This window comes from Mercurialis annua, linkage group LG3, assembly GCF_937616625.2.
Source record: "Mercurialis annua linkage group LG3, ddMerAnnu1.2, whole genome shotgun sequence".
Lineage (NCBI taxonomy): Eukaryota > Viridiplantae > Streptophyta > Magnoliopsida > Malpighiales > Euphorbiaceae > Mercurialis > Mercurialis annua.
This window is the reverse complement of record NC_065572.1, coordinates 3,490,212-3,515,964: the sequence shown is the minus strand read 5'-3', so window position 1 is coordinate 3,515,964 and position 25,753 is coordinate 3,490,212. Positions and strand designations below refer to the sequence as shown.

The window sequence follows — 25,753 nt, the reverse complement described above, 5'->3', positions numbered from 1 at the left end:
AAGTTTATTAGGGCCCAAATTCAAAACCGACTCAAACGTGAGGTTTAATATGTACATTTAGCGTTTACAAAATACTTATATTTGGCTAATTATTTGTAAAAACACGCTTAGATTGTTTTTATTTTTTTGCAAAAAATTGCTTTAATTTTTCTTTTCTTTTTTATAAAGTTATGATCTTGATAGATTATTGGTAAATTTTAATAGATTGAAAAAATATTAAAAAGTATATTTTTACAATGAAAAAAATACAATCAAAACATAATTTTGTATATTTATTAATAAAAAGCGTACAAAGAGTAATTTCCATTAATGAAAAAGCCAATTTTTTTTAAATTGAAATGTTTTAATTATATTATTTTTTAACAATTAACATTTATATAAAACAAAACTTTTAAATTTAAAATAATAAATACATTAAATTCATTTAAGTTACTCAAGTTAATAACAATATAATTTTTTTTTATCAAAGGTGGAAATCGACTCTTTCGAGTCTTATTTGTTAGTTGTTAGTTACCGAGGCGTGGTTCGAACCCACAACCTCTTGATGCACTTAGAGGTGCCTTAGCTATTCAAGCTAGGCCCACATTGGCAATAACAATATAATTAAATTTTATCTTTTTGGTCTATTAAGAAGTAAAAGTATGAGATGTTATACTGAAATTGATTACTTTATTAGTGTGTAAAAAGTAAAGTTAGACTTGGTCAACATATGTCATAATTATTCTGAAGTTCCTCATCATAATTCACATTTTAGTTATTATTTGAAAATCAAACAATTTAAATCTTCATTTTTATTTATGTCAATAACATAAATGATTATTCCTTCCATCCATTTTTTATGTTATTCACCTGACTCAAATAACTAAATAAAAAAAATTAATTTCAAAAAAAAGAATTTGATCTCTCATTTTAAATTTTATCTACGATTTCGTTCCTCAAATTTGAAATTAATTTCTTTTGACTTGATTGACTAACATCAAAAATAGATGGATATATTATTAACAGAATCAAAAGTGAGGAGTCAAATTGTTTGATTTTTGAATAAAAGGGATCAAAGTGAGAATTATGATAAATATGAGAGGATTTTGTTTTTTTAGAATAATGAAAATTTCATTAATAGAGAAATAAAAGTACAACTTGATCGAATATTAAATAAATTAATACATTTAAGAGGCATAACAATAGAACATCAATAAAATGACAGAAAAATATATCTAATTTTTCAATCATGTTGACGAAACTCTTTGAATGTGCAACTCGGCGATCTGTCCGCTCCACTCGAAGGTTATTTATAACCGCAAATCGACTCTTTGTTCTTTAAATGAGTCCGATTGAGAGAATATTAGAAATAAAATTTCTATTGATAGAATTTCAAATTTACATTTCACAGATATTTCCATAAATAAACTGCAAAATCCATAAAGGGTAACAATCAAAACTCCACTAAAAAGGACAAAACATCCATAAAAGAAGAAAGAAAAATCAACAGATCTCAGATATGTGATTATGGATGCAAAATAAATTAAACTCAAAGGTGGGGAGGTGATTTTGAACCAAAAAATAGCCAAAATCACCTCCTTTTTGTTGCGGCTAGGGTTTTTAAAAAAAAAGGAAGAGCAAATGTGAGAGAATTTAATTATATTATTATTAAATGAAAACTTAGAGATTTTTAAAATTCAAAATGAAAAAATAAGAGCAAATTTGAGATCCCTGAGTTATACTATAATTAACAGTTTGGTATCTCTTGTTTTAAAAGTCAACTTAATGGTTCCTCAATTTTAATTCCATTAACTGGGAGACTTTTCTGTTAATTTGAATGACCAAATCGTTTAAAAGTGAGGTAACAAATCGTTAAATAAAATTAAAAATGAAGAATCAAATCGTTCGTAAAATTAAATGTGAGATATTAAATCGTTTGAAAATAAGTGTCAAAATTAATGAAGGGATCTAATAGTTAATGGAATTAAAATTAAAAAATTATTAAATAGAATTTTGAAATAAACGATATTAAAGTGTTATTTACAATATACATTAGAGATGTCAGCGTAATTTGCTCAAAAAATAACGTTCGAATGTAATATGAAAAAGGGCCGGTATCACCGGAGAAAGGGGTGGCCATCCCTTGCCCCACCGGTATCTTTGTCACTTGTAAAGTAGGTGGAAGATGTTGCTGACATATGACCGTGCGTTCTAAGTTCATCGCCGGGGGTAGTGCTGACGTGTGACAATGCGTCAGTGACTAGAGCAACAAGCCAACAAGTCAATCGCTGAACCAACTCCACTTCTCTAAATAAGATAATAAAGAACGAACCACTTCCTCTCTCACACTCGCTCACTCGGACATGGCACAGAATCAACAAATTGTAATTCCACGAGTCAAACTCGGTAACCAGGGTTTAGAGGTGAAAAAACAAATACCCATATCTCTTCTTCTTTCATTTTCTGCCTTTAATTTTATTCAAAGTATACATCTGAATCAAATACATAAGTTATTGCAAAATGTTGTGATTTTTGGTCATCTTCTGCTCCAATTTTCAAACCGTAGTTTAAAGAAATTATGTTTTTTTATGGTCAGTGTACAGTAATCCACTTGATTATTCAGAGTGATTATAAAATCTAGCTATTAACACTGACCAAGGTCCATATATACAACCTAATCTTAATCTGATTCTCAGGTCTCAAAGTTAGGATTTGGATGTATGGGGCTTAGTGGCATGTACAATGGCCCTGTCTCTGAAGAGGTTTGCAATGCAATGATTAAGGAAGCATTTGATCGAGGGGTTACATTTTTCGACACAGCTGATGTTTATGGACCTCGTACTAACGAAGTTTTGGTTGGGAAGGTAAGGCTTGCAAACACCGGCTTGCTTTGAAATATGAAACCATGATTAAGTAACATCTTGCTATATTGAAGCTTATGAACTTTAAATTGCGATATATAGCATCTATATTTGTTTGTGTCAACTGTCGATATGCATATGTATTGCAGGCGCTAAAGCAGTTGCCGAGAGAGAAAATCCAGCTGGCCACCAAATTTGGTATTGTTATCAACAGAACTGATTATGCAAATGCCTCGGTCAATGGCAAACCGGAATATGTTCGTGAATGCTGTGAGGCTAGCCTTAAGCGTCTTGATGTGGATTACATTGATCTCTACTATCAACATCGTATTGACACTTCAATACCGATAGAGGAAACTGTACGACCATTATCTTTTCCCATGTGTTCTAAGGACACTTCAAAATTGACGGCATGGGGCATCTCTTTCTAATTCCATTTCAATTAATTTTTGTGCTGGCAGATGGGAGAGCTTAAGAAGTTAGTGGAAGAAGGAAAGATTAAGTATGTCGGATTATCTGAAGCAAGTCCTGACACCATAAGGAGAGCACACGCAGTTCATCCCATCACTGCCGTGCAGATGGAATGGTCACTTTGGACTCGCGACATTGAAGACGAAATAATTCCACTTTGCAGGTACCAAACATACGCATCTTGGAGCTTTGTTCATATTGTAGGTCGTTGATCTTTGTTATGTAAGAGGCGTTTGATGGTGTGAACCATGCAGGGAACTTGGAATTTCCATAGTGCCATATAGCCCTCTTGGTCGAGGCTTTTTTGGGGGCAGAGCAGTTGTGGAAAGTTTGCCTGCAGAGACTGTACTGGTATAAAACATGCATTATCAATTTCGAAAGGAGTTCTTTTTTTATTATTACTGAACGCGGAGTCTTATACACAAATGACATTTAGGCTAATAGTTGTCTTCTCATTTTAGAAAAACCATCCGAGATTCACAGAAGAAAATATCGAGAAGAACAAGATATTTTATACTCGGGTAGAAAATTTGGCCAAGTTATTCGGATGTAGTCCTGCTCAGCTTGCCCTTGCTTGGGTTCTTAATCAAGGGGACGATGTTGTTCCCATCCCCGGTGAGCCCTCTTCTTATATTTCATGTTTTTCGAAACTCTTCAATACAGATGAATGTACTAAATTCCACATTTTTCTCGAATATGTATCTATAGGGACAACGAAGATTAAAAATCTTATAGACAATATAGAGGCTGTCAGAATCGAGCTAACGAAAGATGAGATGAAGGAGATCTCCGATGCTGTTCCCATTAATGAAGTAGCTGGAGTTAGATCTTACAACTATAAGCAAACCTTCAAATTTGCTGATACACCACTGCCTCAATATGCCTAAACTGCAACTTGAATGAACAAATTGCAGACAAGATGAATTTGTTCTTGAACTGTTTAATCTGATATTATTATTCTGAATTATAGCTGTTTTATTGATTATCAAATTCAGCAGCGTACTGTATGTCACAGTTTATGTAATTTTAATGGGTAAACTTAATTCAAATCAAAGGTGAATAAGTAAATTTTTTGGATTAGTTTAGGTTTAAGCTTTAAATCATTGTTTTGAAAATTACACAAATTAACGGCTGCATCGATTTACAATTCATCTAGTCGGATCAGTTTAAGTGGCTGTTTTCGGTCTGTCTATAAAAATATCTCTTACATTTTTTAATTTTATATGACAAGTCCATTTTTTGGTTTTATTGGTTCAAATCTGATCAAACCTATCAACAACTGGTCAGCTTGCAATCTAACGAAATTCTGGTTCTTAACTCCTTTTAAACCAGACCATCAACTGCTTCCAGATCAAACCAGTCCACCAGGCTGGTCCAGCCTGGTTTTTAAACATGGCCTTAAACCAAACCAACGATATCGACACTGATTAATCTTTTTCGCAGACATTAAGCTTGTATACATATTGTTGGATCACAATGAATGCAATGTATAAGAAAATATATTCATGAATTCAAAATAAAAATTGAAATTCGGAGGCAACGTGCTAGTAGTGGGTCTTTTTTCATTTATATCTTTCATATTCTTTTTATTTTCTTTTAATATGAAATTTTTCATCACATTTGTTATTCAATAATCTCTTCCTCAAATGTAATTTTTTTTTTCATATTGGTCAACTTTAGTCAGAGTTTGACTTCAATCCGTTGTACACCAGAGTGGCTCCGACTTACCACTCTTTGAATTTTTTTATCCAGAATCACCATTTCTCGAGTTTTTTTATCTGAAATCACATTTTTCCGTCTAGTCAAATTTAGCTCTGATATCAATTGTTGAACTAGAAAGAACGCAATATATGAGAAAATACATTCATGAACACGAAATAAAAATCACAATCGTGGATTAGATAACATATCAAACCAAAAACTCTAAGACAATAAATTACTCGCTCTTTTCTATTTATATGTTCCATATTTTCCTAACATGGGTGTTTCCATCACATTTAGAAGGAGAGCAAAAACCGAACCATATTAAAAATTTGAATCCAACCGACTGATGTTTGGCTTGGTTAATTGGTGAAATGGTTTGGTTCAATTTCTATTAAAGTAAAAGTTTGGGGTGTGATTTTCAGTCCGGTTTGAGCATTTTGGAGAACAAAAAAAATTAAAAAACCGACTTAACCGAATATATATATAAAAATAATATAAATATATTTATATGTTTTGTTATTTATTACTATATATAACATATAAATATATATAAAAAAATTATTAGTCACAAATATTTAAAAGTTCAATTTAATTCGGTTTAATTTTAAATTTTTACAAATTTTGATTGGTCAATTTCGGTCGTTTCCTAACCGAACCGACCAATGTTCGCACTTGTTATCCACAAATACTAGGTAACTTTTTCTAAAATAGCAATGCGAGCATCAGCCACTAAAACAACAGTATGGGTAATGGTCCACTGTCCTTGTTGAGAATGGTTTGACAGTCAAAGTCCTCTGCTTTTTTCTTCTTCTGTAAATAGTATTTGAATTGCGAAAGAAAAGAAAAACCCAGATCAAAGATATGGCGGACGAACAGAACCAAAAAACTATACCAATACCAAGAACAAAACTTGGTACCCTAGGATTCCAGGTATACAATGTCTCTTAACTCTTTGCTCTTTATATACAATTCGTGGCATTTTTTTATGTTTTCTTTAATAATCAGAAAGAAGAGCGCTCAAAGGAGTAACTGAACCTACGAGCTTTGAACCAGTTTGTTGCTTAATGCTCATACCATTTGAACTATGCCTCGTTGGTATTTTTTATGCTTTTAAGTACATAGTTTGTCTCTTTCTGGTTAATTTCAGTGAAGTAATTAGTAATTTTGGTTCAGCCGATCAACAATAAGCATTTGGTAAGGGAGGGACAACAACTTTCATTGTGTGAGTTTATGTGTTTGTGCATTTCTCTGCCCAGAATTTTTTAGATAAATCGAGTTTATCACGTCAACCATAAGCCAAACCGATCACATTATAACATTTTGTTAAAATGATGGCAAAATTATAATATCATTATCAAAATCTGAACACATCTATTACACGTTTATTACAATTTTGATATTAATTTAGTGAGGTGTTATAATATGATTGACTTAATCTATGGGTGACGTGTTAGATTCGGTCTACATAAAAACTTGTCCTTGTCTGCAGGGGCGGAACCAGGGAGGGTCGAAGAGGGTCAGCCGACCCTCCTCGTCGGAAAAAATTAAAAAAAAAATAGAATTTTTAGGTTTTTTCAGTAGGGGCGGTTATAACCGCCCCTAGAAACCGCCCCTACATGTGTTAGGGGCGGTTTTTTCTTTGTAGGGGCGGTTAAAACCGCCCCTATAACTACAAATTAACAGATTTACACCATATTTACAGCCGTTTGATTTTTTAAATAGCCGAACGTAAAAATTTCGACCCTCCTAAGTTGGAATCCTGGTTCCGCCACTGCTTGTCTGTTGTATTTTATTGATGGTGTGTTTTTACAGGTTTCGAAGTTAGGGTTTGGATGTATGGGGCTTAGTGGTATGTACAATGCCCCAGTCTCTGATGAGTTTGGCATTTCAATCATCAAAGAAGCATTCATTAGAGGAATCACATTTTTTGATACAGCTGATTGCTATGGACCTTACACTAATGAAATTTTAGTTGGCAAGGTAAGGTTTTGTCCAATTTCTTTTTGATTTCAGGATTTTTTTGACTGCATTTATAATGCAACTGTCTTTGTATCTTGCAGGCATTAAAGCAATTACCTAGAGAAAAGATTCAGTTGGCTACGAAATTTGGTGTTGATGCCAGCAACTATGATTTTCGAAAAGCCTCGATTAATGGCAGTCCTGAGTATGTTCGTGCATGCTGCGAGGCTAGTCTAAAGCGTCTTGATGTGGAATATATTGATCTCTACTATCAACACCGTGTCGACACTTCAGTACCAATTGAGGAAACTGTATGGCCAACATGCACACTGTATTTTAGTAGAAAGTTTGGTATGCTTTATCATAATAATTTTTTGGGATGCAGATGGGAGAGCTTAAGAAGTTGGTGGAAGAAGGAAAGATTAAGTACATTGGTCTGTCTGAGGCAAGTCCTAACACAATAAAGAGGGCACACAAAGTCCATCCCGTTACTGCGGTGCAAATGGAATGGTCACTTTGGACTCGTGATCTCGAGGAAGAGATAGTCCCACTTTGCAGGTAATGCTGTCTATGTGATGCTAAGTATCACAAACACTTCATTCAATCAACGTTTCTGGAAACTTGACATTTTGGACATGAAACTTCATTTTTAACATAGAAAACTTAAAATAACATTGTTTTGCCGTGTTTATGTCAATGCTACATAGACGTGATGTAATACAAGTCAATGATATTGGAATTCTTTCCAGGTTTTAAATAAATTATAGTTCTAGTGAGATTCTATGCTATTTATTGGGGTACTCTTGCAGGGAACTTGGAATTGCAATAGTTCCATATAGCCCTCTTGGTCGAGGATTTTTCGGGGGCAAAGCAGTTACCGAAAGTTTGCCTTCAGAGACTATACTTGTATGGAACTAATAATAAACAATCGTTTAGTTATTCCAAAAATTGAATTTCCATTTTGATGGTATTTTTGTATTAATATCAATGCTCCTTGTTGCTTATGTAAATGCACATGCTTGCTAACTCATGATCTGCATTGTCTTATTGTAGAAATCATATCCAAGATTTGCAGGAGAAAATGTCGAAAAGAACAAGGTGTTCTATACTCGAATCGAAAACTTAGCCAAAAAATATGGATGCACTCCTGCTCAGCTTGCCCTTGCATGGGTTCTTAATCAAGGAGATGATGTTGTTCCGATCCCTGGTGAGTCAAGTTCTTCTATCATGTTTTTGAGCGTACTAGAATCACCATTATGCTAATCTTGTCTAATTTTATTAGGGACAACAAAGATTAAAAATTTGATTGACAATATTGAAGCATTGAGAATCAATCTAACTAAAGATGAGCTGAAGGAAATTGCGGATGCTGTACCGATTGATGAAGTAGCTGGGGTTAGATCTAACAATTTCCCAATTACCTTTAAGTTTGCTGATACACCACTGCCTGAAAATGCACAAACAGCAGCAACCTCATCAAGCATCATTTGACCTGAAAACAGAAGGAAAAGTCAATCATCAAGTTCACATTCACTGATTGTTGTGTTGAATAAGTACTGCTAATTCAGTTCAAAATCAGAAAAAAATTGTCATCTGATTAGTGATTATAAATTTGGCAATGGAAATTGAAGTTCACTTTTGCTGTTCTATGATGCAAGATGGTCAATGAATTGTACGAGTGATTTGTTTTTGTTGGCCTATTTTATGAAGAAATCCATGTTTGGCATTTGAACTCATGCTTTAACAACAACAAAACATATATTTGCTGTGAAGTCGTTTTCTTTTTAGTTACATTAGTGTCGCTTTACGTGTTTCATACATGACTTGTAGCGTAACTCGTTCAATTATTATAATTATGTTTATTATGAATTGGGATAATGATATTTATATTTGATTAACAAATATTTTTATAATTATAAATTATATTTAAATATCAAATAATAATTGAAATACTAATTTATTTGATATTTTAGATGACTATCTTAATAGTTTAATTTTTTTAATTGACACTCAAACTTTAAAATTACATAGAATTTAAATAGATAATATTAAATAATAATTAAAATAGTAATTTATTAGAAGTGTTTTATCCTATTTAGAATTTAAGATGATTAAGTAATATAATAATTATTAAATATTTGAAATCGTCTATTTCAATTAGTACTCTAAATAATTTTTTAATATATTAGTTTATTTTATTTAGTACTATGTAGCTAGTTCTCTAACTTTAGTGATTAATTTAATAGTTTTTTAATTAATAATTATATTCATAAAGTAAAAAAAACTATTGATGTAAATGCGTTTTATATATACTGTATAGGGATGGCAATGGGGAGGGGATTCCCCGTTCCCCGTGGGGACCCACCCCTAATGGGACGGGGAATCCCCACCAATTACCCCCATGGGTACGGGGATGGGGGAAAATCATTCCCCAACCACGGAGATGGGGAGGGGACGGGGAGGATAGTCCCCACCCTATGGGGATCCCCATCCGCGTCCCCATGGGGACCCGATTTATATTTATATATATTTATATTATATTATAAATTTTAGTATGTTATTTATAATTTTAAATAATTCTTTTTATTAGTTTCTATTTAGTTATAAACATATAATATTATATAAACATATAATATTATAAAAGGTAATAATATTTTTTATAATGATTTTTTTTAAAATATCTTATGAAAATAATAAAATATCTTATGAATTATATTTAATTGTACGGGGAACGGTGATCCACATGGGGATGGGGACGGGGATGATTTTATCCCCATTAATTAAATGGGGACGGGGATGGGGATTCCCCATAGACGCGGGGATGGGGATGGGGATGGCTTCCCCGTCCCCACCCCGCCCCATTGCCATCCCTAATACTGTAGATAAGATTTAGACTATAAGTATGTAAAGTTTTGTTACTTTGGAGATACTTTAAATCTATATATCCTAATGGGGAAAGCCAATACAGCACCAGTGGTCTAGTGGTAGAATAGTACCCTGCCACGGTACAGACCCGGGTTCGATTCCCGGCTGGTGCATAACGTTTTTCATTTTTTTGGTTTTGAATATAGACAAAAAGACTAATTTTTCAAGGAACAACAATTTCTTTTCAGATTGAGGGTGAGCAAATATTAAATTAAAAGTTTTTGGTTAATTCTATTAATAATTTATTTTGGTTCAGTCACGTTTTAAGGGTTTCAAAAATTTAATTAACTAAATCAACTAAATATTATTTATTTATTATTAATAATTACTCGTTATATTTTTATTGGTTTTACTAAATTAAATTGGTCGGTTAGATTTTATATTATTAAGATTCTGATTAAATTTAGTTAACTCAATTTTTAGTTAATTTAACTAATTTTATCGGTTTTAAACTTTTAACAGACTGCTTTAAATTATGTTCACTCTCGCTTACGTTGGTGACCATGCCTTGAATTTGTCTAATTATAAGTACAACTATCCGAAAAGATACCTCATTCGATGCAAGGACTTCTAAACAAATAATTGGTAAAAAAACATGGGATTCCATATGGGTTTTGCCAATTTGGAACAACTTAAATATGAGAAGCTAGAATTAACATAGTAACAGAAGAAGCCAACATATTCTCTTTTGTACTTCATCCTTCACTCTCTACAAGGCGGAAGTGCAAAGGTTTAGATCTTGAAAAGGCATATTCAATCTGATATGCTATAATTAATTACTCAAGTCATATTTGTACATCTTTGCCCCCAGTTTCACTTCTCAAACTCAGAAATAGAGAGGAACCTTATTATGTGCTATAAAATAACTTTTACAGCTAGAATGTTAAAACCTACTTTTAACTACCCATATTCGTTTCCAGTAATTCGTCATTTTTACCAACGGAAGAGACTGACTTCAGGATGAGATTCTTATATCCCATCCAGAAATAAAAACTAGTGTATAATTGCTGATTCTTTTTATAGTGCCTTGCACTAATGGATTAAAAGGAAAATAATCAAAATCATGAACTTCTTTATACAGATGTAAAAAACAAATGGAATCTGGCTCTGTTAGAAGCCAAAACTCAGGATGTCCAAGTAAAATTGAGTTGCAATGAATCTCTTCCATATAAAACTTAAACAAAAATCACAAACTAAAGAGCCTCTCTATGTAGCACAGACTCGGATACGGGGGGAAACGGTCTTATTTTGATGTTAGCTATGTTAAAAATGAATTTCATGTCAGGAAACGCAAGATTCCGGCACATTTGAATGAATTGTTTGTGCTACTTAGGAGACTGGTAATCGATAGATGATCTTAGTACTCTAAAGTCCAAAGTCCACTGGAATTTGGAATTACAAGTCAATCACCGAAGATATTTCCAAAAAATTCCCAACAAAAAAATACAATTGCAATTACTTCAACATCTCTCGAGTTTGCTTAGGTCATTAATTTCGTAAGAAACAATATCCTTCCCCCTAATTATGCCATTTTGTTTTTTGGTTGAAGGGTCAATCTCAAGTATTCATATGCATAATCATGCTTTACAGTTGAATGTTAATCTATCACATGCAACATATTCTTAATTATCTCTCCCAGATTCTGCAAAGGATGATGGAAAACTCTACGAAGCAAAAATATGAAATACAGAAATAGTAGCAAGAAAAAAAAAACACATACAACGACTGAAACAAACCTGCAAAAGCCTGGAAGGCAATCCAATCAGCTCAACGGTAAGAGAACCAAAGAAATTACCAAGCAAGGCAGCATCAGGAACAGTAAAACCTTGAACCAAGCCAGCAACAAAGCCACCTAAGAAACTATCCCCTGCACCAGTAGGATCAGCCCAAAATGGGGAAATCCCCAATTCCCCACCTTTCCAGTGAAACCACACAACACTACTCCCTAACCTCCTCCACATCCATAAACACAGACTCCTCAGACGGCACCTTTAAAACGCCAATTCTGGGCAACAAAGTAGAAAATCTAGTTTTGTGTAAATCAACAAGCTTTACAGTACCATCAAATTCCTTTATCAAAGCTTGAATATCAACAAGAAAAACCTCGCATATTTCGATCATTCTTTCAAGGGTTTCAGGTAATATCTCCCCACCAACACCGACCGCCATCCCATAATGAAACTTATCATCGGGAAGATCCGTGGGTCGTATAGGATTTGGTGGTCATCGCACGAAGGACTATTAATAAGGCGCACATAGTTAATTGACAAACAAGTGAAGGACAACCGAATGTTAATTATAAACAAAGAATATTACTTACAATAAACAAGGGGCAAATCTTAGTCTGCTTATTTCAAATATATAGCCATAATATTCGTTAACAAGCTAATACAGAAGCAACAAATAGAATGTTTTATTTACTAGAGATTGGTTAGAGTTTAATGACACTCATCTAAGCACATCCTGGTTGTTAACCAGAGTGAATTCCACCCATAAATGTTCTAGGATCAGGACAGTTCCCCGAAAATTGAGCCTGTGAGAAGTCAAAACCAGGGTTCTGCATAAAGAAATACTTTATTATTAGAGCGCTGTGTTAATGGGAAAACAATTCCAAGCATATACATCAAGTCAACTTGAAGAATGGTTATATTATCACAAAATTTAAGTAGCGGATAAGGTTAAATTAGCTCAATGATGATAAATAATGATTTTAATAGCACAGTATATACTTTCCCTAGATTTCCACAGCAAATGAATAAGCAAGTCCAGTGTTCTTAATCAAGCAAGTTAACAAATCAAAAATGTTTCATCCCATTCGCGCCATAGACCCACAAAACAAATGATGATTGGCAAACTAAGCAAGCATAGTGCATTCAACTAAAAATATGTAGCATTATACAAAGACAGGCAAAAGCATTCACCTCTTCCTGAAACCTCTGAAGCATGAGGCGCTTCTGTTCAGCATGGGTGGAGTAAGGATCGAGCTGACCTTGACCCAGTATTGGAGAGGGCCAAGTTTTAGCCTTCTCCCTCTTCTGAAGTGTTATGTGCATTATGCCATCCTCTAAAGTCCAAAAAGAAGAATCAGTCTTGACTGGACAAGAGAGGTCGTGATTGAGGTAAGGAGGGTTGCCTTTGATGCCAAGTTGAAGATGAGTGGACTCAATCTTGCAGTAGAATTGCTTCGGAGGTACATTTGGAGGTAAATTTAGGTACATATTTACCTCCTCCAGGGTTTGATCCCATTCGAACACTCTTTGCCCTAAATCATCGTCAATTTCAAAGGTATCAGCAGTTAGCTCAACAAATGGTATACCAAAACAAAAACAAATAAAAATAAGAGATAAACAGAGACCGTTCTGGATGAAAGCATGGCGCTTCTCAGGAGCCAATTTCTCTGCCATTTCACTTGTCCGATTGATGAACACTGCAACTTTGAATTACATTTTTTTCTTCTAATTACCGGACCAGTCCAGCTCCAAGCCTGTCTTTTTTTTTTTTACAAGTTCTTTGTTTAAGCACGGCTCAATGCTTACTTCAAAGTTCAATTGGTTAAGGTACAAATATGACCCTAATGTTTTGCCTTTGGCTCCTAGCCCCCTAATGTTTTTCGAGTCTTAAAAATGACTCTAACGTTACTAAAGTGGAACGAATATACCCCCGTCTAACAGCAGCGTGTTTGAACGTTAATTCGACTGATTTGACATATAATTAGCCGTTGTTATTAACCTATGTAGCATTAACTTTTCCACCTATCCATAGCCTCTATATGTAATCAGCAGCCATCATATTTCTTTTAGACATTGTTGCTGCTTGCATCTTTCGACCATGAAATGTTCTCCTTTGGCCACTTGGAAGAGATGGAGCTCTTAGGCCATCTCCTCAACCATCTCCTATTCTTGGGTCATCTCTTGTTGTTGGGGCAAATGATGTATTTGGTCCAATTAATGTACGTGCACTAGTGCTTTGACTGATTTGAGTTCTTGGGCCAGATGATATAGTTGGACCATCCCAACTACTGCAAAACTATGCGGGTGCATTTTCCCCTTGAGCTCTTGCCGAAGCACTGAGCCAAACAGGGACAGCTAGCCCAGTTGGCCTTTATAGAATTTTTTTTCTTTTAAAAAGATGGGTCCACATAAAGTCCAATAATATTTATATGAATATTTTAGTCTTCTGCTTTTTTTATAATTAGAGACATATATACATATAGTTTTTTTGAAAAAGGGTGGGGTCATACATCCTCCTCTGGATATGGTTTTTTTATTTTTTTTTCTTTAACGATTTTAGTTTTTTTATTCATTTTCAGTATTAGTAAATCGAGTTAATAAAATTATATGGTCTTTAATTTTTGTTTCTATCAATGATTTTGTCCATTTCTTTTGTTTCTGTCCACTATTTCATCCTTCATATTCTAAAATTAGTTTATTCACTAAAATGGACAAAAATACTAAACTGTGAATGAAATAAAAAAAAATTCATATCATTTGATTTTCAAATAAAATAAATTAAATAACGAATTATAACATATGTTGAGGACTCTAAAATAATATGCACATAGTTAAATATAGATAGAATTGAAATTTTTTCAAATTCATTTCAATTTCAAGGATCGAATTCAATTATAAATTAAAAAACTATTATTTTAATTAAATTGATTTATATCATTCATTTATAATAGATAGTATAGTTTACAAACTTAACCCCTTTGCTAATGACCTCTAACTCATTTGGTTAAAGGAGTGAGACATCAAATCTCAAGGGGTCTGAATTCGAATTCTCTATTGGACAAAAAGAATATGAAGATTATTGAAGATTTATGCAGAAGACTACAAGCGTTAGAAGCGACGGATACAACATCGTCCCGCTAAGATGGCAACTCCCATAAGACGATGTACTCAACATAACACGGCGTGAATGGCGTGATTAGCATATAATTTGTACATATTTGTAATGTTGTATATATAATTAGTTTATATATCTATCTATATCTATACTATATATAAAAGCACGGATGGGGGGGGGACAGGCAAATTTACCGAATAACCCTTTTTAATTTTTATTAAATAACGGTTTTATAGTCATTAACAAATTAGTTATTTAATTGATTACTAAAAAATTATTATAATTAGAGTTTTAGTTAAAATAAAATTGTATCATGATAGAGGAATATTAATTGAGTATAGAAAAAATAGCTAATTTTTTCCAAATTAATAGGAATATCAATCTTTTAGTTTGACTACACTAGCAACGCAATTAATATTATCCAAATCTTTGTTAGTTATGTGTAAATTTATAAAAAAAATTAATTTTATTTTTTTAATTTTATTTTAAAATAATAATATATGAATTGGCGAGTCACGTTACGAGCCACGTGCGTAGCACGCAAAGCGAGACTAGTCTATGTTAAACATATATAAACTTTTTTTTTCCAAATATATAAACTTAACCTCTTTAAGTTGAAGTTAACGTGAGAGAATCTTATTTCTTAAACATTAAAGAAACCGACTACACGTAATTTTAATACTTCAAATTTACCTAATAAGAATTAAACAGTCGCTTTTTCAGCTAAAAGCTGCAACACAACATTAACAAACAAATAGATCCTCCATCAGAAATTATTTTCAGAAATCTCCACATTTTAACAGCTAAATTTAAAATCTTCAACAATGGTAGCTCGCAAATTCCTTATCCAACACAATAACTCCACCTTCCCAATCGATTACGACACTGACGATGCATTCGAGGTCGGTAATCGGTGGTCGGTCCGGCCAATTATTAATCATTTTTTATTTAATTACACTTTCTCTCTAATTTCAAATTTTAATTAGTTTTGTATTGTTATCATTTAGGTTTTCAATTTCCAGATTTTCTCTCTTACTTCAGTTCCTCCTGATCAACAGAAGGTACTCTGTTTTTTCTTTTATTTGAGTTTTTTTAACTGTATAATACAGTTATGCACCTGAAATTGAAATGTATGTGAATTTTTGTGTTAGATTATTGGAGGAGATGATGACCGTGTTATATCAAACGAATCCGATCTTCTTAGGGTTACTACTGATCTTAAATTGGTTACAATCGAGGAAGAACGCGAGGCGCAACAAGAATCGAATAATAGTAATGCTGAACGGCTATTGATAGCGTCAGATGAGGAATTGGCACGGAGGTTGCAGGTTGTTATGTTTTTATGTGTTGATAAAGTTTTTTAAAAAAAAATATGTGTTTGATAGTAATATAAATGTATTTTTGTTTGTTCGGCTATGGAATTAGGCGGAAGAAGAGGCGCTGATGTTCGAGCAATTTGCTGTGACTGAACAGAATCAGCAGTTTGAGAATAGGATTACACCTTATGTTACTCAAGTTCTAATGGTACTAATTTTTTGTCTTTTAATTCAGTTTTGAGTAGTGCATTTTCTATACGATTATTGATTATACGTAGCTAGATATGTAGATTAGACATTAAAAAAAAAGTTTTACTCTGTATTTTGTGCAGCTAAGTTGACAGGGTAATAATTTTTCTCATAGATTTTTTTTCCTTTGGTTGAGTGGTTGTATTTTTGTTGTAGTACGAGGACCCAGTGCGTCAAGAGGCAGCAAGAAAAACAGTTCCTATAGATCAGCTTGAGGAGAAAGCTTTGGTTACCCTGGCCAAGGTAACATTTTTTTTGTGTGTTTCTTATTTTGTAATATTTTGGCTATTTGGATGAAACTCGATCAAATCTTCTTCTTGTAGATTATTCTATCTAATTTGATTAAATTACATTCATTTTGATTCAAGGAGAATAAATGAAAAGCTGTTATGAGCTAAAAGTGAGTGAATATTGTTCATTTGACAGTCTCAATTATTTATAATTTGGAATATATGCTGTGATCCGACTCAAAGATAGACAAATGATTTAGTTGGATCATAAAGGCAGTGCAGTAGCAGGTCTGTTAGGAAAACTTGCAGAACCTTCCTACAAAGTGCATACCAACTATACTGATTATCTTGTTGTGTTGATCAATGTTTACCTCTTAATAAAGACTGCATTGCAACTTCTCATTAATTGTTTACTGTAGAAATCTACAATGATTATTTGTGTTTCTGAAATACAGCTAGCTGATAAATTGCATAGCTAATAATTATTAATCCTGATAAATATGTTTTAGGAGGGAATCTTTAGACCGTCAAAAATCGAACAAGATCATGCTTTCCTGCTGCAGCTGCTTTTCTGGTTCAAAGAGTCATTCAGGTATTTTTCATTACTTTGACAATTTTCATATTTTACTTTCATCTAATAAAGTAACAGTCAGGGAATAGCACCATGGCCTTCAGCTAGTTGGGAAGCTTTTGTTATGCAACTTTGATCTTTTTCTTCTTTTTTCCCATGTAGTTTTATTCCCAACTTTGTCTGATTGTATCTGATGATGTAGGTGGGTAAATGCACCTCCTTGTGATGGTTGTGGTAATAATACGACTAATCAAGGAATGGGTACTGCACTTCCTTCTGAACTCCAATATGGAGCAACTCGAGTTGAGCTTTATAGGTATGTACTCAAAGCATAACTATCCAGAACTTTCTAGTGTTTCCCTTTTCATATTCATTTTAGTCCTCTCTAATGTGTCATATCATCATCAATAGTTTGAAATTTTTGTTATAATAATTTTTGTTTCTAGTCACTCCATTATGTGGGCAGTAATTCTAGTTCATTCAGGGGAATCATAAAGATTGATAGTGTGAGTATCCTATATTACTATATAGTCATTATTGTTCATGACTAAATGTCAACACAAATTAATATATCTCCTATGTGAATCCTAAACTTACATCTGTAGCCCAAAGTTGTTTTCATATAAGCAAAGATGCACTTTTAGGATAGGCTTCATATTTTATGAGTAATGCAAGTGTATAATGTAGGTGGATCTTTTGGTCGTTTTGGTGTTTCTAATTCAATGATCGTGCATGCTGTGAATTCTTATTTGGGTTGTTGGTAACTGAAGTGTCAGAAATTACCTCTTCTTAGGTCCTCCTTTGGTGTCTGCTATGACTATGAGACATGCTTGTTTCTTTTAGTATTCAAAGATTCTCACCTTTCATTATCCTTTTGATTCCTGGCTTCAGTTGCAATCTTTGTTCAAGGATCACTCGATTCCCACGATACAATGATCCGGTCAAGGTTTGTTCTATTTTTGTTGTATGTTTTTGATACGTTTACATCTCCTTAGTTCTTCTTAAGTTGGTTCGTTCTACTTTTTCTGCATACAGCTCGTGGAAACTCGAAGGGGGCGATGTGGGGAGTGGGCCAATTGCTTTACACTCTACTGTCGAGCTTTTGGCTATGAATCCCGTCTGGTTATTTTCACTCTCATTTCTATCAAACCCCCAATCACTAACATTTTCCATAGATTATTTATCTATCATGGCATAATGGCTGGTTATTACTTTGAAATTAAAGTACTTGTTATTGATGCAAGACAGAGTCATCATTCTCCGGTTCATGTTTCATTTTCAGATCCTGGATTTCACTGATCATGTTTGGACAGAGTGCTTCTCTGAATTATTGGGAAGGTAAGCTTCCCTGACAAAGCTGATGCAATTTACTTTTACTGAAGAAACATTCAGTAATTTGTACTACACTGTATTAGATGTCAACAATTAGTTAAATGTTTTCTGGTACATTATTAAACAGATGGATGCATCTTGATCCCTGTGAAGGAATATATGACAAACCGTTGCTATATGAAAAGGGGTAATTCAACTGCTCCATAATATGTTATTTATATCTTCTAATATAATATTTCTTCCATAATATATATTCTGTTGATCTGTAAGGGCTGAAAAATTCATGCTGTTTGTTCAGGTGGAATAAGAAACTGAATTATGTTTTTGCAATATCAAAAGATGGAGTTTGTGATGTCACTAAGCGTTACACAAGGAAGTGGCTTGAGGTGATGACAACTAGAAAACTGGAGTATTTTCATGAAGATTTTTTCGGTTTCCTATGCATGCAAAAGTAGCTTCCTTCATGCTGAGTTAGTTCTAGGATTTATAATTTGCAGGTTTTGTCTCGACGAAACATGATTACGGAGTTAGATTTATCAGCTACTCTTACTACTATAACAAAAAACTCCAGAAGAAATCTTACATTTCGAGTTCTTTCCTTGCTTGAAGACCGGGACAAGAGAGAATTTGAAGAAATTGAGAGAGGTTTGCATTCCATAGATGATACTGCAGTCTCTTTACCTGGAAGACAAAGTGGGGACAAAGAATGGCGTAGTTCAAGATTGGAAATAGGTTCCAATAAAGATGGCTTCTTGAGCTCTTCTTCTTGTCCTGTTCGAGTATGCGTGGATGAGCATGTGACAAATATTTATAATGCATTTTTTCCTGTTCTTTCTCAATTTATTGAGAATTCCGTGTCTAAATCTAGAGCTCTTGAAATACTAAAGATCTTTAGAGGAATTTTGGTGGATCTGAAGAATTCACCCTATAAAACAAGGAGAACTTCCATAAATCCGTTTGTGCTTCATGTTATGCCTTATCTTGATGGGTTACTTAATGTTACTTCATTGAAGAGGGAGATAGATACAGATGAAAAGTTGAGCATCTGTTTGGCTGGTGACCCTGTCAAAACCTCCTTATCGCTTCCGGTTTTGTTGGATGCTTTGGATGATATAATACTCAATCTTAATGAATGCAAGAACTTAAGTAAAGCTTCCCTTTCTTTTCCATTGATAAGATTGAACAGAATCCATTCTGGTTCAGTTATTGCAAGTGGTGAGGAACTTCCTTTTGGCATAGTGAGTAGTTTTAATCTGTCCATTATTTTACTTATTATATATACATACATATGTGGGATATAAGCCTAAACATTGACTTGGCTCGAAATAAATTTCAGGTCAAATCAGCATTTGATGGACTTCGCACAACTAAGTGGGAAGAACCAAATGGCGCAAAAGGTATTTTAATCAAATTCTGAATCATTTACTTCATTCAAAAGTCTGCATTGAAATATTCAAAGTGAAATGGAAAATGGTGATTTTTACTTGACTTTTCTTGCATTCTTGATATATTTAGCATGGAAATTTTAATCAAATTCTGAATAATTTTTACTTCATTCAAAAGTCAACATTGAAATGTTCAAAGGGAAGTGGAAAATGGTGATTGCATTCTTTAAACGTATAGTGTGGAAATTGAGAATTGAAAATCGATTGATATGTGAATTATCTTGTTAAACAGCTATCCGATTTTCATTCAAGAAAACAATGCAATCCGCGATTCCTTTAAAAAAAATTCTATGCCATATGTAATTCGGTTGCTTTCTGCAGGTTGTTGGATTGTTTATAGATTACCAGACAGTCGAATGCACGAACTAGCAGCATATGATTTGATGTCAGCCAATGATGCCCCAGAAAGGGATCCCATGGATTGGTATGGACACTAGAACTTGCAGCCTTTGTTCGTCATGATATCTCATTTAGATATGTAGCCCTTCATCGGATTATTGAGTGTTTTTCTTCACAGGGTTGTTGAGGGAAGTGATGATGGGGGATCCAGCTGGCGCATTTTAGATAAACAGACTTCTCAAGTGTTTGAAAACCGGTTTCAGCGTAAATCATTTAGAATCGGATCTGAAAATTTCCTTTGTAATGCTTTCAGGTAATTACATTAATGAAACATAGGTCATTTTGGTCTTTTATGTTGTTGTAATGACTCTAATATGAGTTATATGATCGCAGGTTCACATTTCTGGCAGTCAAAGATGTTCGATCGACTTCACGACTGCAATTGGGTAGCATTGACCTGTATGCAAGCAGCTCAGGTGTATAGAGCATAATCATCAAAACCATTGAATGAATGCTGACCCCAACTTCACTGTGTAATTGTGTTCAATTATTACTAAAAATAAGAAACCCATCTACATGCCAGCTAGCTGCAGCCTAACCGTGTGGCCTCGGAGCCTTTGGAGAATGGTATTGTTGTCCAATTCGTGTGATTCCTTATCGTAGCAATTTTGTGTAATAATAATAATCTAATACCAATAGATAGCAAGACATGTAGAAATAAAATTGTACTATTTAGGAGTATATAGAAATGGGTTTTATGAAGGTATTTGTTCACTTATTTCAAATTATTGAATCCTCATTCCCAAGAGATTTTTGGCAGCCAACTATGTCGCTTACGTTTTACCCGCAGCTAAGAAAATCTGTCTATATGCCTGATGGGGGAGTGCAAAAACTAAATCAAACAGACAAATCTGAATCCATTCAGTTTAAAACAAGTTAAACAACCTAGTTTCCAATTAGATTCAATTTCAAAATGTTAAAAGAAATTCAATTCCATTTTAAAATTAAAACTGAAATTCCAAAATGAACAAAAAATACAACCAAACCAATCAAACTGACTGATTAATTTCAAATATTTACAACTCCTACAATATCGGTTCAATTCAATTTTTTATTAAAAAAAATAAATCAAAGTTGCAGTTCCTTTCAGTTCAGTTCAAAACTGAATGCACATCCCTAATGCCTGCAAGGCCACATAACTCAATATATGCCAAGTATTGCAAACAGTTCACATTTTAAAACCAGTACTACGACATAAATTAAATTGTAATTCAACGGAAAAGTGACCTCAGATGCTTGTGCAAGTAAAAACATTTGACAGAATTCTAAAAATTGGATTGATTTCCAGAATAGGAGATTGAAATAACAGACATGAAATTTTCATGCACTGAACTGTTTGGAACTGTATAGCTTGAACATCAAATAGAATAAGAACATTAACAGTGCTTCCAAGCAACTTCAACCCCTTAAATAGCTATCAGTGATCCTCAATCTTCTTCAAGCCCTTCATGTCGGTAGTTTCCACTCTGCAATAAGAAGAAACGGAAGATGATGATCAGACACATTTGAAAGATGCATACTAGTGTTTTACGAGAAGAGAACAGGAAGAAAAGCAAGCTGCATTTTGAAATATCAGATAAAGAAAAATTGACAAGCCTACAACAATCTTTTAACTAGTCGTAATGGTTGTAAATGAAGCTGCACATTTGTGTGATCGACAATCTCAACACGAAATAATGAAAAGTCTAAAGACATAATTAGAAAACTGTTACTAATATTTTTCCCACTAACAACAATACGTAGGACAGTGCATGTGCAACAAAACACCGGTTTGCTAAATACGATTAATTCTGTAGGCTAACTTCAGTATTTCTGTTTAAACTTGACGGAAAAAAGTCATATGGCGACATCATCCAACAATATAGCATAGAAGTACTTAGAAAATTACTCTTAGTTGGAGATGTATATAAGGAACTAGGTCAATATCCAATTGAATCTAAAACCTCACGCCAGTGTAACAAATGGAATCCTATGTTCTTCAAAGTGTTTTGGAGACAATGAGAAATGTTAACAAATGAAAAACTAAATCCACATAACCTATTTGAGCAACATGGTGGGATGCATTCAAAGCGGTGCGTACAAAACGTATATGGCTTGATAAATAATCCTAAAATGAAAATAGTATTTGAAATTCGGGTACTCTTATAGTCATATGAATAATCTGAATATACTTTTATTCTTGATCTAAAAAAAGTAATAAAAGATTTTTATTTACAAAATATTCGACCACTGTCAAAGAAGTAATGACAAGTAATATACCAATTTACTTAATATGAACACCATCACACATGGCAAATATTCATATTTGCATTGACAGTCGCAGCAAAAACAAAGGGGAAAAGAGGGAGGAAAAAAGGTATCTATAACCAACATTCAAGGAACATTCAATACTTACGTGGTTCCAAATAGAGCAATCTTTTGGACTTTGGTGACGTCAGAACCTGACTGATTATCCTCGATAAAAATTGTCAAGCTTATAGAAAAAAGCAAGTCCAATTAACTTCCAGTAGATATCATGATAAGAACAAATGTAATCTAACAAAATAAAACTTGACATACCTTCGAACATTCTGAAATTTGACATACTTCAATACTACTGGTTTCGCCTGTGCAATGTAAATGAAGCATCAATGGAAACATAAAATCTCACAGATCGTCAAAAACCACGAATCAGCATTATATTAGGACTTCACGAGCAGGTGAAAAAGTTTTAAACCATATCTACCTGCAGAGTATCTGGTGATAAGATTACTGTGTCGCTAGGAGGGTAGTCATTGACATTACTGCCATATCACATCATGAAATAGCGTTAAAGGTTTTCCGTTTTCTTTCATCGCAATTTTAGCAGAAAGCAAATCAAATATAAAGTAGTTGCTACTAAACAATACCTAAATCCCATATGCTCCTTGTTCGAGAAAAGTTTTACAGTCTTCGGACCTGGAGAAACAACCTTATATAAATACCAGCAAAACGAATATTCGCTTTAGGTAACACCGTATCTTTTGTTTAAAAATTATGTACCGAAGTAAACGAATGTGCTTAAATTAAAAAAATACCGTCTTCTTCAAGTCCTTTGATGACAATAGAGTGAATTTTAACAACTTGATTAAAAGGTATATAAAGCAGTAATTGCTCATCAGCATCACTCTCCAGATTCAAACCATCATCTTCTCTATAACCCTAGTCAGTTAAAGAACAAAAATCAATGACCAAACTAACAAAACTGAATAATTTTACTAGTAATTACATAAAGGGTAGCAATAAAATATTAAGAAGTTTAGTAAAGTTACCTGCTTGAGGGCATTGGCAAGAGAGTGACTTGTATTTTGGTTAAGGCATTCAACTCCAGACCAATCGATGAAGTCTACAAGATCAACCTGATTCAACAAAAAGATTCAGACCCATTAATTGAAATAGCTTAATTCACAAACCCATTTAAAACCCAGTTCAAAGATTTCAACTTTTCCCATTTAATTTCCTCAAGAAACAAACAGAAACTAAATGAAAAAAACAGGAATAAAACTTGCTTGGCTTCTGTGAATTGCGCTGGCTGATTCTGAAGACATGGTGAGCGTATAATTGCAGCGGTTAGTGAGGGAAAACAAATTCTAGAAACTAAATGGAGAAGAGAATAACTTTAGAAAAAGAGATTTTAAGACAAACTTGGAAAAACCATCGTATATATATATATGGACCGAGAATTCAAGAGCAGGACGAATTAGGAATTTTTGATTCCACTAAACGGCTACGTTTTGGAACGCGATTAATCAGGATTATATGTACTTGGGCTATGGGTCTGTCGCATTTTTTTGGTAAAAGTGATTGAATCGGCCCATTGGGTTTGTATTCTCATTCGCCCATTTGAAATGAAGGATTTTATGATATTTCATTGGTAATTATACTATACATTAAAACTGAAAGAAAACGACATAGATATACAAACGGCACAAATCATGCATCAAAACGCACTGATGGAATTGTAAATTGGTAGAACGACAGTAGGCAATCCATTAAGATATCAACCTTTTACTTTAGGCATACTTATCTTATATCGCCTAATAAGTCCAAAAAATGAAAAAGTGACTTTTAAACTCTTAATTTAGTACAACTTGGTTTCAAAAAACAGAAATTGAAATAAAATGGATTTTAAAAATGAAATAAAATAAATTATTAGACTGAGATTTTTTTTTGATTTTCTCTTTAATATTGATATTCTACAATTATTTTTAAATTATAATAAAATTTAAATTTACTTTTATTATTTATTTATTTGTGAGGTGACTTTCGTTTTCTTTTTATAAATTTTCATCATCATTTTTTTTATATTTTTTTTATAAAATCAATAAATTTAAACAAAAAAATAAATTAATAAGCATAGCTCAAAAGAAAAAAATAATTTTATGTTTTCATGAAAAATAACTAATTTAAATATGTATTATAATATGAAAAAATTTAGGCTTAATAAAATATTTAATCTCTAAAATATACAATTTTATTCCATCACATTCTTTAACTTTTAATTTTTTCAGTTTAACATCTTAACTTTTGATTTTGTTATGTTTAACCCTTCGAACCGTTTGTAAATGACACACACCCTAACATGGAATCATATATCAAAATTTGACATCTAAATTATACTATTTTAACCTACAATACCCATGAACTATTTTTTTTTCTTATTGCACTTCTAAATTTTTATTGTTTTTGCCCATTTAACATCTCACACAATGCATTAATTAAAAAACGGTATAAATATGTCTCTCATATTTAAACCAAAGAGTATGTCTTTTATATATTATTTAATACCATTCAAATAGAGTAGATTTATGTATTTTATAAACAGCGTTAATAAAAGAGACAAACTCCTTTTGTCATTGTTAAAATATATAAAAAAACAAATATAGTTACATGTATAAGAAGTAATATCATATAATTACTCGCTTTGTCCCACAAAGATAGGCTAAATTGGATTTTTACGGGAATTAAGAAATGGAAGTTAAATTAGTTAGTGTTAATTAACTTTCTATTATACCCTTAGATTAATTATATAGATTTTTGAAATAGTCATAATTTTATATTACACCATTTATTTATTGAGATTATAAATATATTTTGAAAAATAAAGTTTGTTATTAATATTTGTATTGGACTAAGTGATTACTAATGATGATTAAAAGAATATAATTTTGAGTGGTTGAATTGATGAAGGGTAAAGTCGACATCTCTACTAAATTAACAAAATTAAAATGAAAATTTGGCCTATATTTTGGGACGCCAAAAATAGTAATTTGGCCTATCTTTGTGGGACAGAGGGAGTATTTGATATCTTTGAATACTTTTTATTTATTTCTACTATTTTCTTTTTAAGTTTTACCGTCGTCAGCAAATTATAAAAATATTATTAAAATTTAAAATAAATATTTTTCCAGCATGATCAAATTCATTTTACATAATTTGAAGCATTCAC

At 32.9% G+C, this 25,753-nt stretch overlaps 5 protein-coding genes and 1 non-coding gene across 11 annotated transcripts; 4 read left to right on the top strand and 2 right to left on the bottom strand.

Moving 5' to 3' along the window:
• Window positions 1-2,086: 2,086 nt before the first annotated feature.
• On the top strand, window positions 2,087-4,379 carry LOC126673405 (perakine reductase-like). Its single transcript, XM_050367545.2, has 7 exons — window positions 2,087-2,402; window positions 2,676-2,843; window positions 2,990-3,199; window positions 3,302-3,474; window positions 3,566-3,662; window positions 3,773-3,926; window positions 4,020-4,379. Exons 1-7 carry the CDS (start codon window positions 2,343-2,345, stop codon window positions 4,196-4,198), a joined length of 1,041 nt encoding a protein of 346 aa, XP_050223502.1. The 5' UTR covers window positions 2,087-2,342; the 3' UTR covers window positions 4,199-4,379.
• A 1,354-nt stretch (window positions 4,380-5,733) lies between these two features.
• Window positions 5,734-8,706, top strand: LOC126673404 (perakine reductase-like). Of its 5 annotated transcripts, none has more exons than XM_056105223.1 (9): window positions 5,854-5,945; window positions 6,021-6,106; window positions 6,189-6,237; window positions 6,828-6,995; window positions 7,076-7,285; window positions 7,360-7,532; window positions 7,784-7,880; window positions 8,028-8,181; window positions 8,257-8,706. In XM_056105223.1, the coding sequence occupies exons 4-9, from the start codon at window positions 6,852-6,854 to the stop codon at window positions 8,463-8,465; spliced, it is 987 nt and encodes a 328-aa protein (XP_055961198.1). In that variant the 5' UTR covers window positions 5,854-5,945; window positions 6,021-6,106; window positions 6,189-6,237; window positions 6,828-6,851; the 3' UTR covers window positions 8,466-8,706. The 5 variants fall into 5 exon arrangements, with proteins under 5 accessions (XP_050223497.1, XP_055961198.1, XP_050223500.1 ...); XM_050367543.2 differs by having other exon boundaries at window positions 6,021-6,110; XM_050367542.2 differs by having other exon boundaries at window positions 6,021-6,237.
• Window positions 8,707-9,941: 1,235 nt separating this feature from the next.
• On the top strand, window positions 9,942-10,012 carry TRNAG-GCC (transfer RNA glycine (anticodon GCC)). Its single transcript has one exon. It is a non-coding gene; the product is annotated as a tRNA-Gly (tRNA).
• A 2,162-nt stretch (window positions 10,013-12,174) lies between these two features.
• On the bottom strand, window positions 12,175-13,426 carry LOC126671546 (uncharacterized). Its single transcript, XM_050365323.2, has 3 exons — window positions 13,255-13,426; window positions 12,821-13,161; window positions 12,175-12,456 (listed from the first exon to the last, which is right to left on the bottom strand). Exons 1-3 carry the CDS (start codon window positions 13,301-13,303, stop codon window positions 12,370-12,372), a joined length of 477 nt encoding a protein of 158 aa, XP_050221280.1. The 5' UTR covers window positions 13,304-13,426; the 3' UTR covers window positions 12,175-12,369.
• Window positions 13,427-15,408: 1,982 nt separating this feature from the next.
• LOC126673815 (peptide-N(4)-(N-acetyl-beta-glucosaminyl)asparagine amidase) lies at window positions 15,409-20,988 on the top strand. 2 transcript variants are annotated; one of them, XM_050368114.2, is made up of 17 exons: window positions 15,415-15,646; window positions 15,752-15,805; window positions 15,896-16,072; window positions 16,170-16,268; window positions 16,466-16,552; window positions 17,049-17,131; window positions 17,313-17,426; window positions 18,002-18,056; window positions 18,146-18,232; window positions 18,393-18,448; window positions 18,570-18,629; window positions 18,741-18,828; window positions 18,940-19,680; window positions 19,779-19,839; window positions 20,209-20,311; window positions 20,405-20,539; window positions 20,620-20,988. In XM_050368114.2, the coding sequence occupies exons 1-17, from the start codon at window positions 15,569-15,571 to the stop codon at window positions 20,708-20,710; spliced, it is 2,169 nt and encodes a 722-aa protein (XP_050224071.1). In that variant the 5' UTR covers window positions 15,415-15,568; the 3' UTR covers window positions 20,711-20,988. The 2 variants fall into 2 exon arrangements, with proteins under 2 accessions (XP_050224072.1, XP_050224071.1); XM_050368115.2 differs by lacking the exons at window positions 20,405-20,539; window positions 20,620-20,988 and having other exon boundaries at window positions 15,409-15,646; window positions 18,940-19,657.
• Window positions 20,989-21,539: 551 nt separating this feature from the next.
• Window positions 21,540-23,954, bottom strand: LOC126671006 (PITH domain-containing protein At3g04780). The gene is made up of 8 exons (XM_050364696.2): window positions 23,814-23,954; window positions 23,577-23,663; window positions 23,343-23,466; window positions 23,175-23,223; window positions 23,012-23,069; window positions 22,846-22,892; window positions 22,682-22,759; window positions 21,540-21,752 (listed from the first exon to the last, which is right to left on the bottom strand). The coding sequence occupies exons 1-8, from the start codon at window positions 23,850-23,852 to the stop codon at window positions 21,704-21,706; spliced, it is 531 nt and encodes a 176-aa protein (XP_050220653.1). The 5' UTR covers window positions 23,853-23,954; the 3' UTR covers window positions 21,540-21,703.
• Window positions 23,955-25,753: the final 1,799 nt, after the last annotated feature.

What these genes read in the sequence shown, in the direction of transcription:
- LOC126673405 (XM_050367545.2), top strand. Translation starts at nt 2,343, where the DNA reads ATGGCACAGAATCAACAAATTGTAATTCCACGAGTCAAACTCGGTAAC. An exon ending in ACGAAGTTTTGGTTGGGAAG is followed by an intron (nt 2,844 to 2,989) that starts GTAAGGCTTGCA and finishes TATGTATTGCAG; the next exon opens with GCGCTAAAGCAGTTGCCGAG. An exon ending in TGCCTGCAGAGACTGTACTG is followed by an intron (nt 3,663 to 3,772) that starts GTATAAAACATG and finishes TTCTCATTTTAG; the next exon opens with AAAAACCATCCGAGATTCAC.
- LOC126673404 (XM_050367540.2), top strand. Translation starts at nt 5,877, where the DNA reads ATGGCGGACGAACAGAACCAAAAAACTATACCAATACCAAGAACAAAA. An exon ending in TGCCTTCAGAGACTATACTT is followed by an intron (nt 7,881 to 8,027) that starts GTATGGAACTAA and finishes GTCTTATTGTAG; the next exon opens with AAATCATATCCAAGATTTGC. An exon ending in TGATGTTGTTCCGATCCCTG is followed by an intron (nt 8,182 to 8,256) that starts GTGAGTCAAGTT and finishes TAATTTTATTAG; the next exon opens with GGACAACAAAGATTAAAAAT.
- LOC126673815 (XM_050368114.2), top strand. Translation starts at nt 15,569, where the DNA reads ATGGTAGCTCGCAAATTCCTTATCCAACACAATAACTCCACCTTCCCA. An exon ending in CCGTTGCTATATGAAAAGGG is followed by an intron (nt 18,630 to 18,740) that starts GTAATTCAACTG and finishes CTGTTTGTTCAG; the next exon opens with GTGGAATAAGAAACTGAATT. An exon ending in AGGAACTTCCTTTTGGCATA is followed by an intron (nt 19,681 to 19,778) that starts GTGAGTAGTTTT and finishes AATAAATTTCAG; the next exon opens with GTCAAATCAGCATTTGATGG.
- LOC126671006 (XM_050364696.2), bottom strand. Translation starts at nt 23,852, where the DNA reads ATGTCTTCAGAATCAGCCAGCGCAATTCACAGAAGCCAA. An exon ending in CAAAGGACTTGAAGAAGACG is followed by an intron (nt 23,224 to 23,342) that starts GTATTTTTTTAA and finishes TTGTTTCTCCAG; the next exon opens with GTCCGAAGACTGTAAAACTT. An exon ending in AAGGAGCATATGGGATTTAG is followed by an intron (nt 23,070 to 23,174) that starts GTATTGTTTAGT and finishes GTGATATGGCAG; the next exon opens with TAATGTCAATGACTACCCTC.
- LOC126671546 (XM_050365323.2), bottom strand. Translation starts at nt 13,303, where the DNA reads ATGGCAGAGAAATTGGCTCCTGAGAAGCGCCATGCTTTCATCCAGAAC. An exon ending in CCATGCTTTCATCCAGAACG is followed by an intron (nt 13,162 to 13,254) that starts GTCTCTGTTTAT and finishes ACGATGATTTAG; the next exon opens with GGCAAAGAGTGTTCGAATGG. An exon ending in TTCAGAGGTTTCAGGAAGAG is followed by an intron (nt 12,457 to 12,820) that starts GTGAATGCTTTT and finishes TTCTTTATGCAG; the next exon opens with AACCCTGGTTTTGACTTCTC.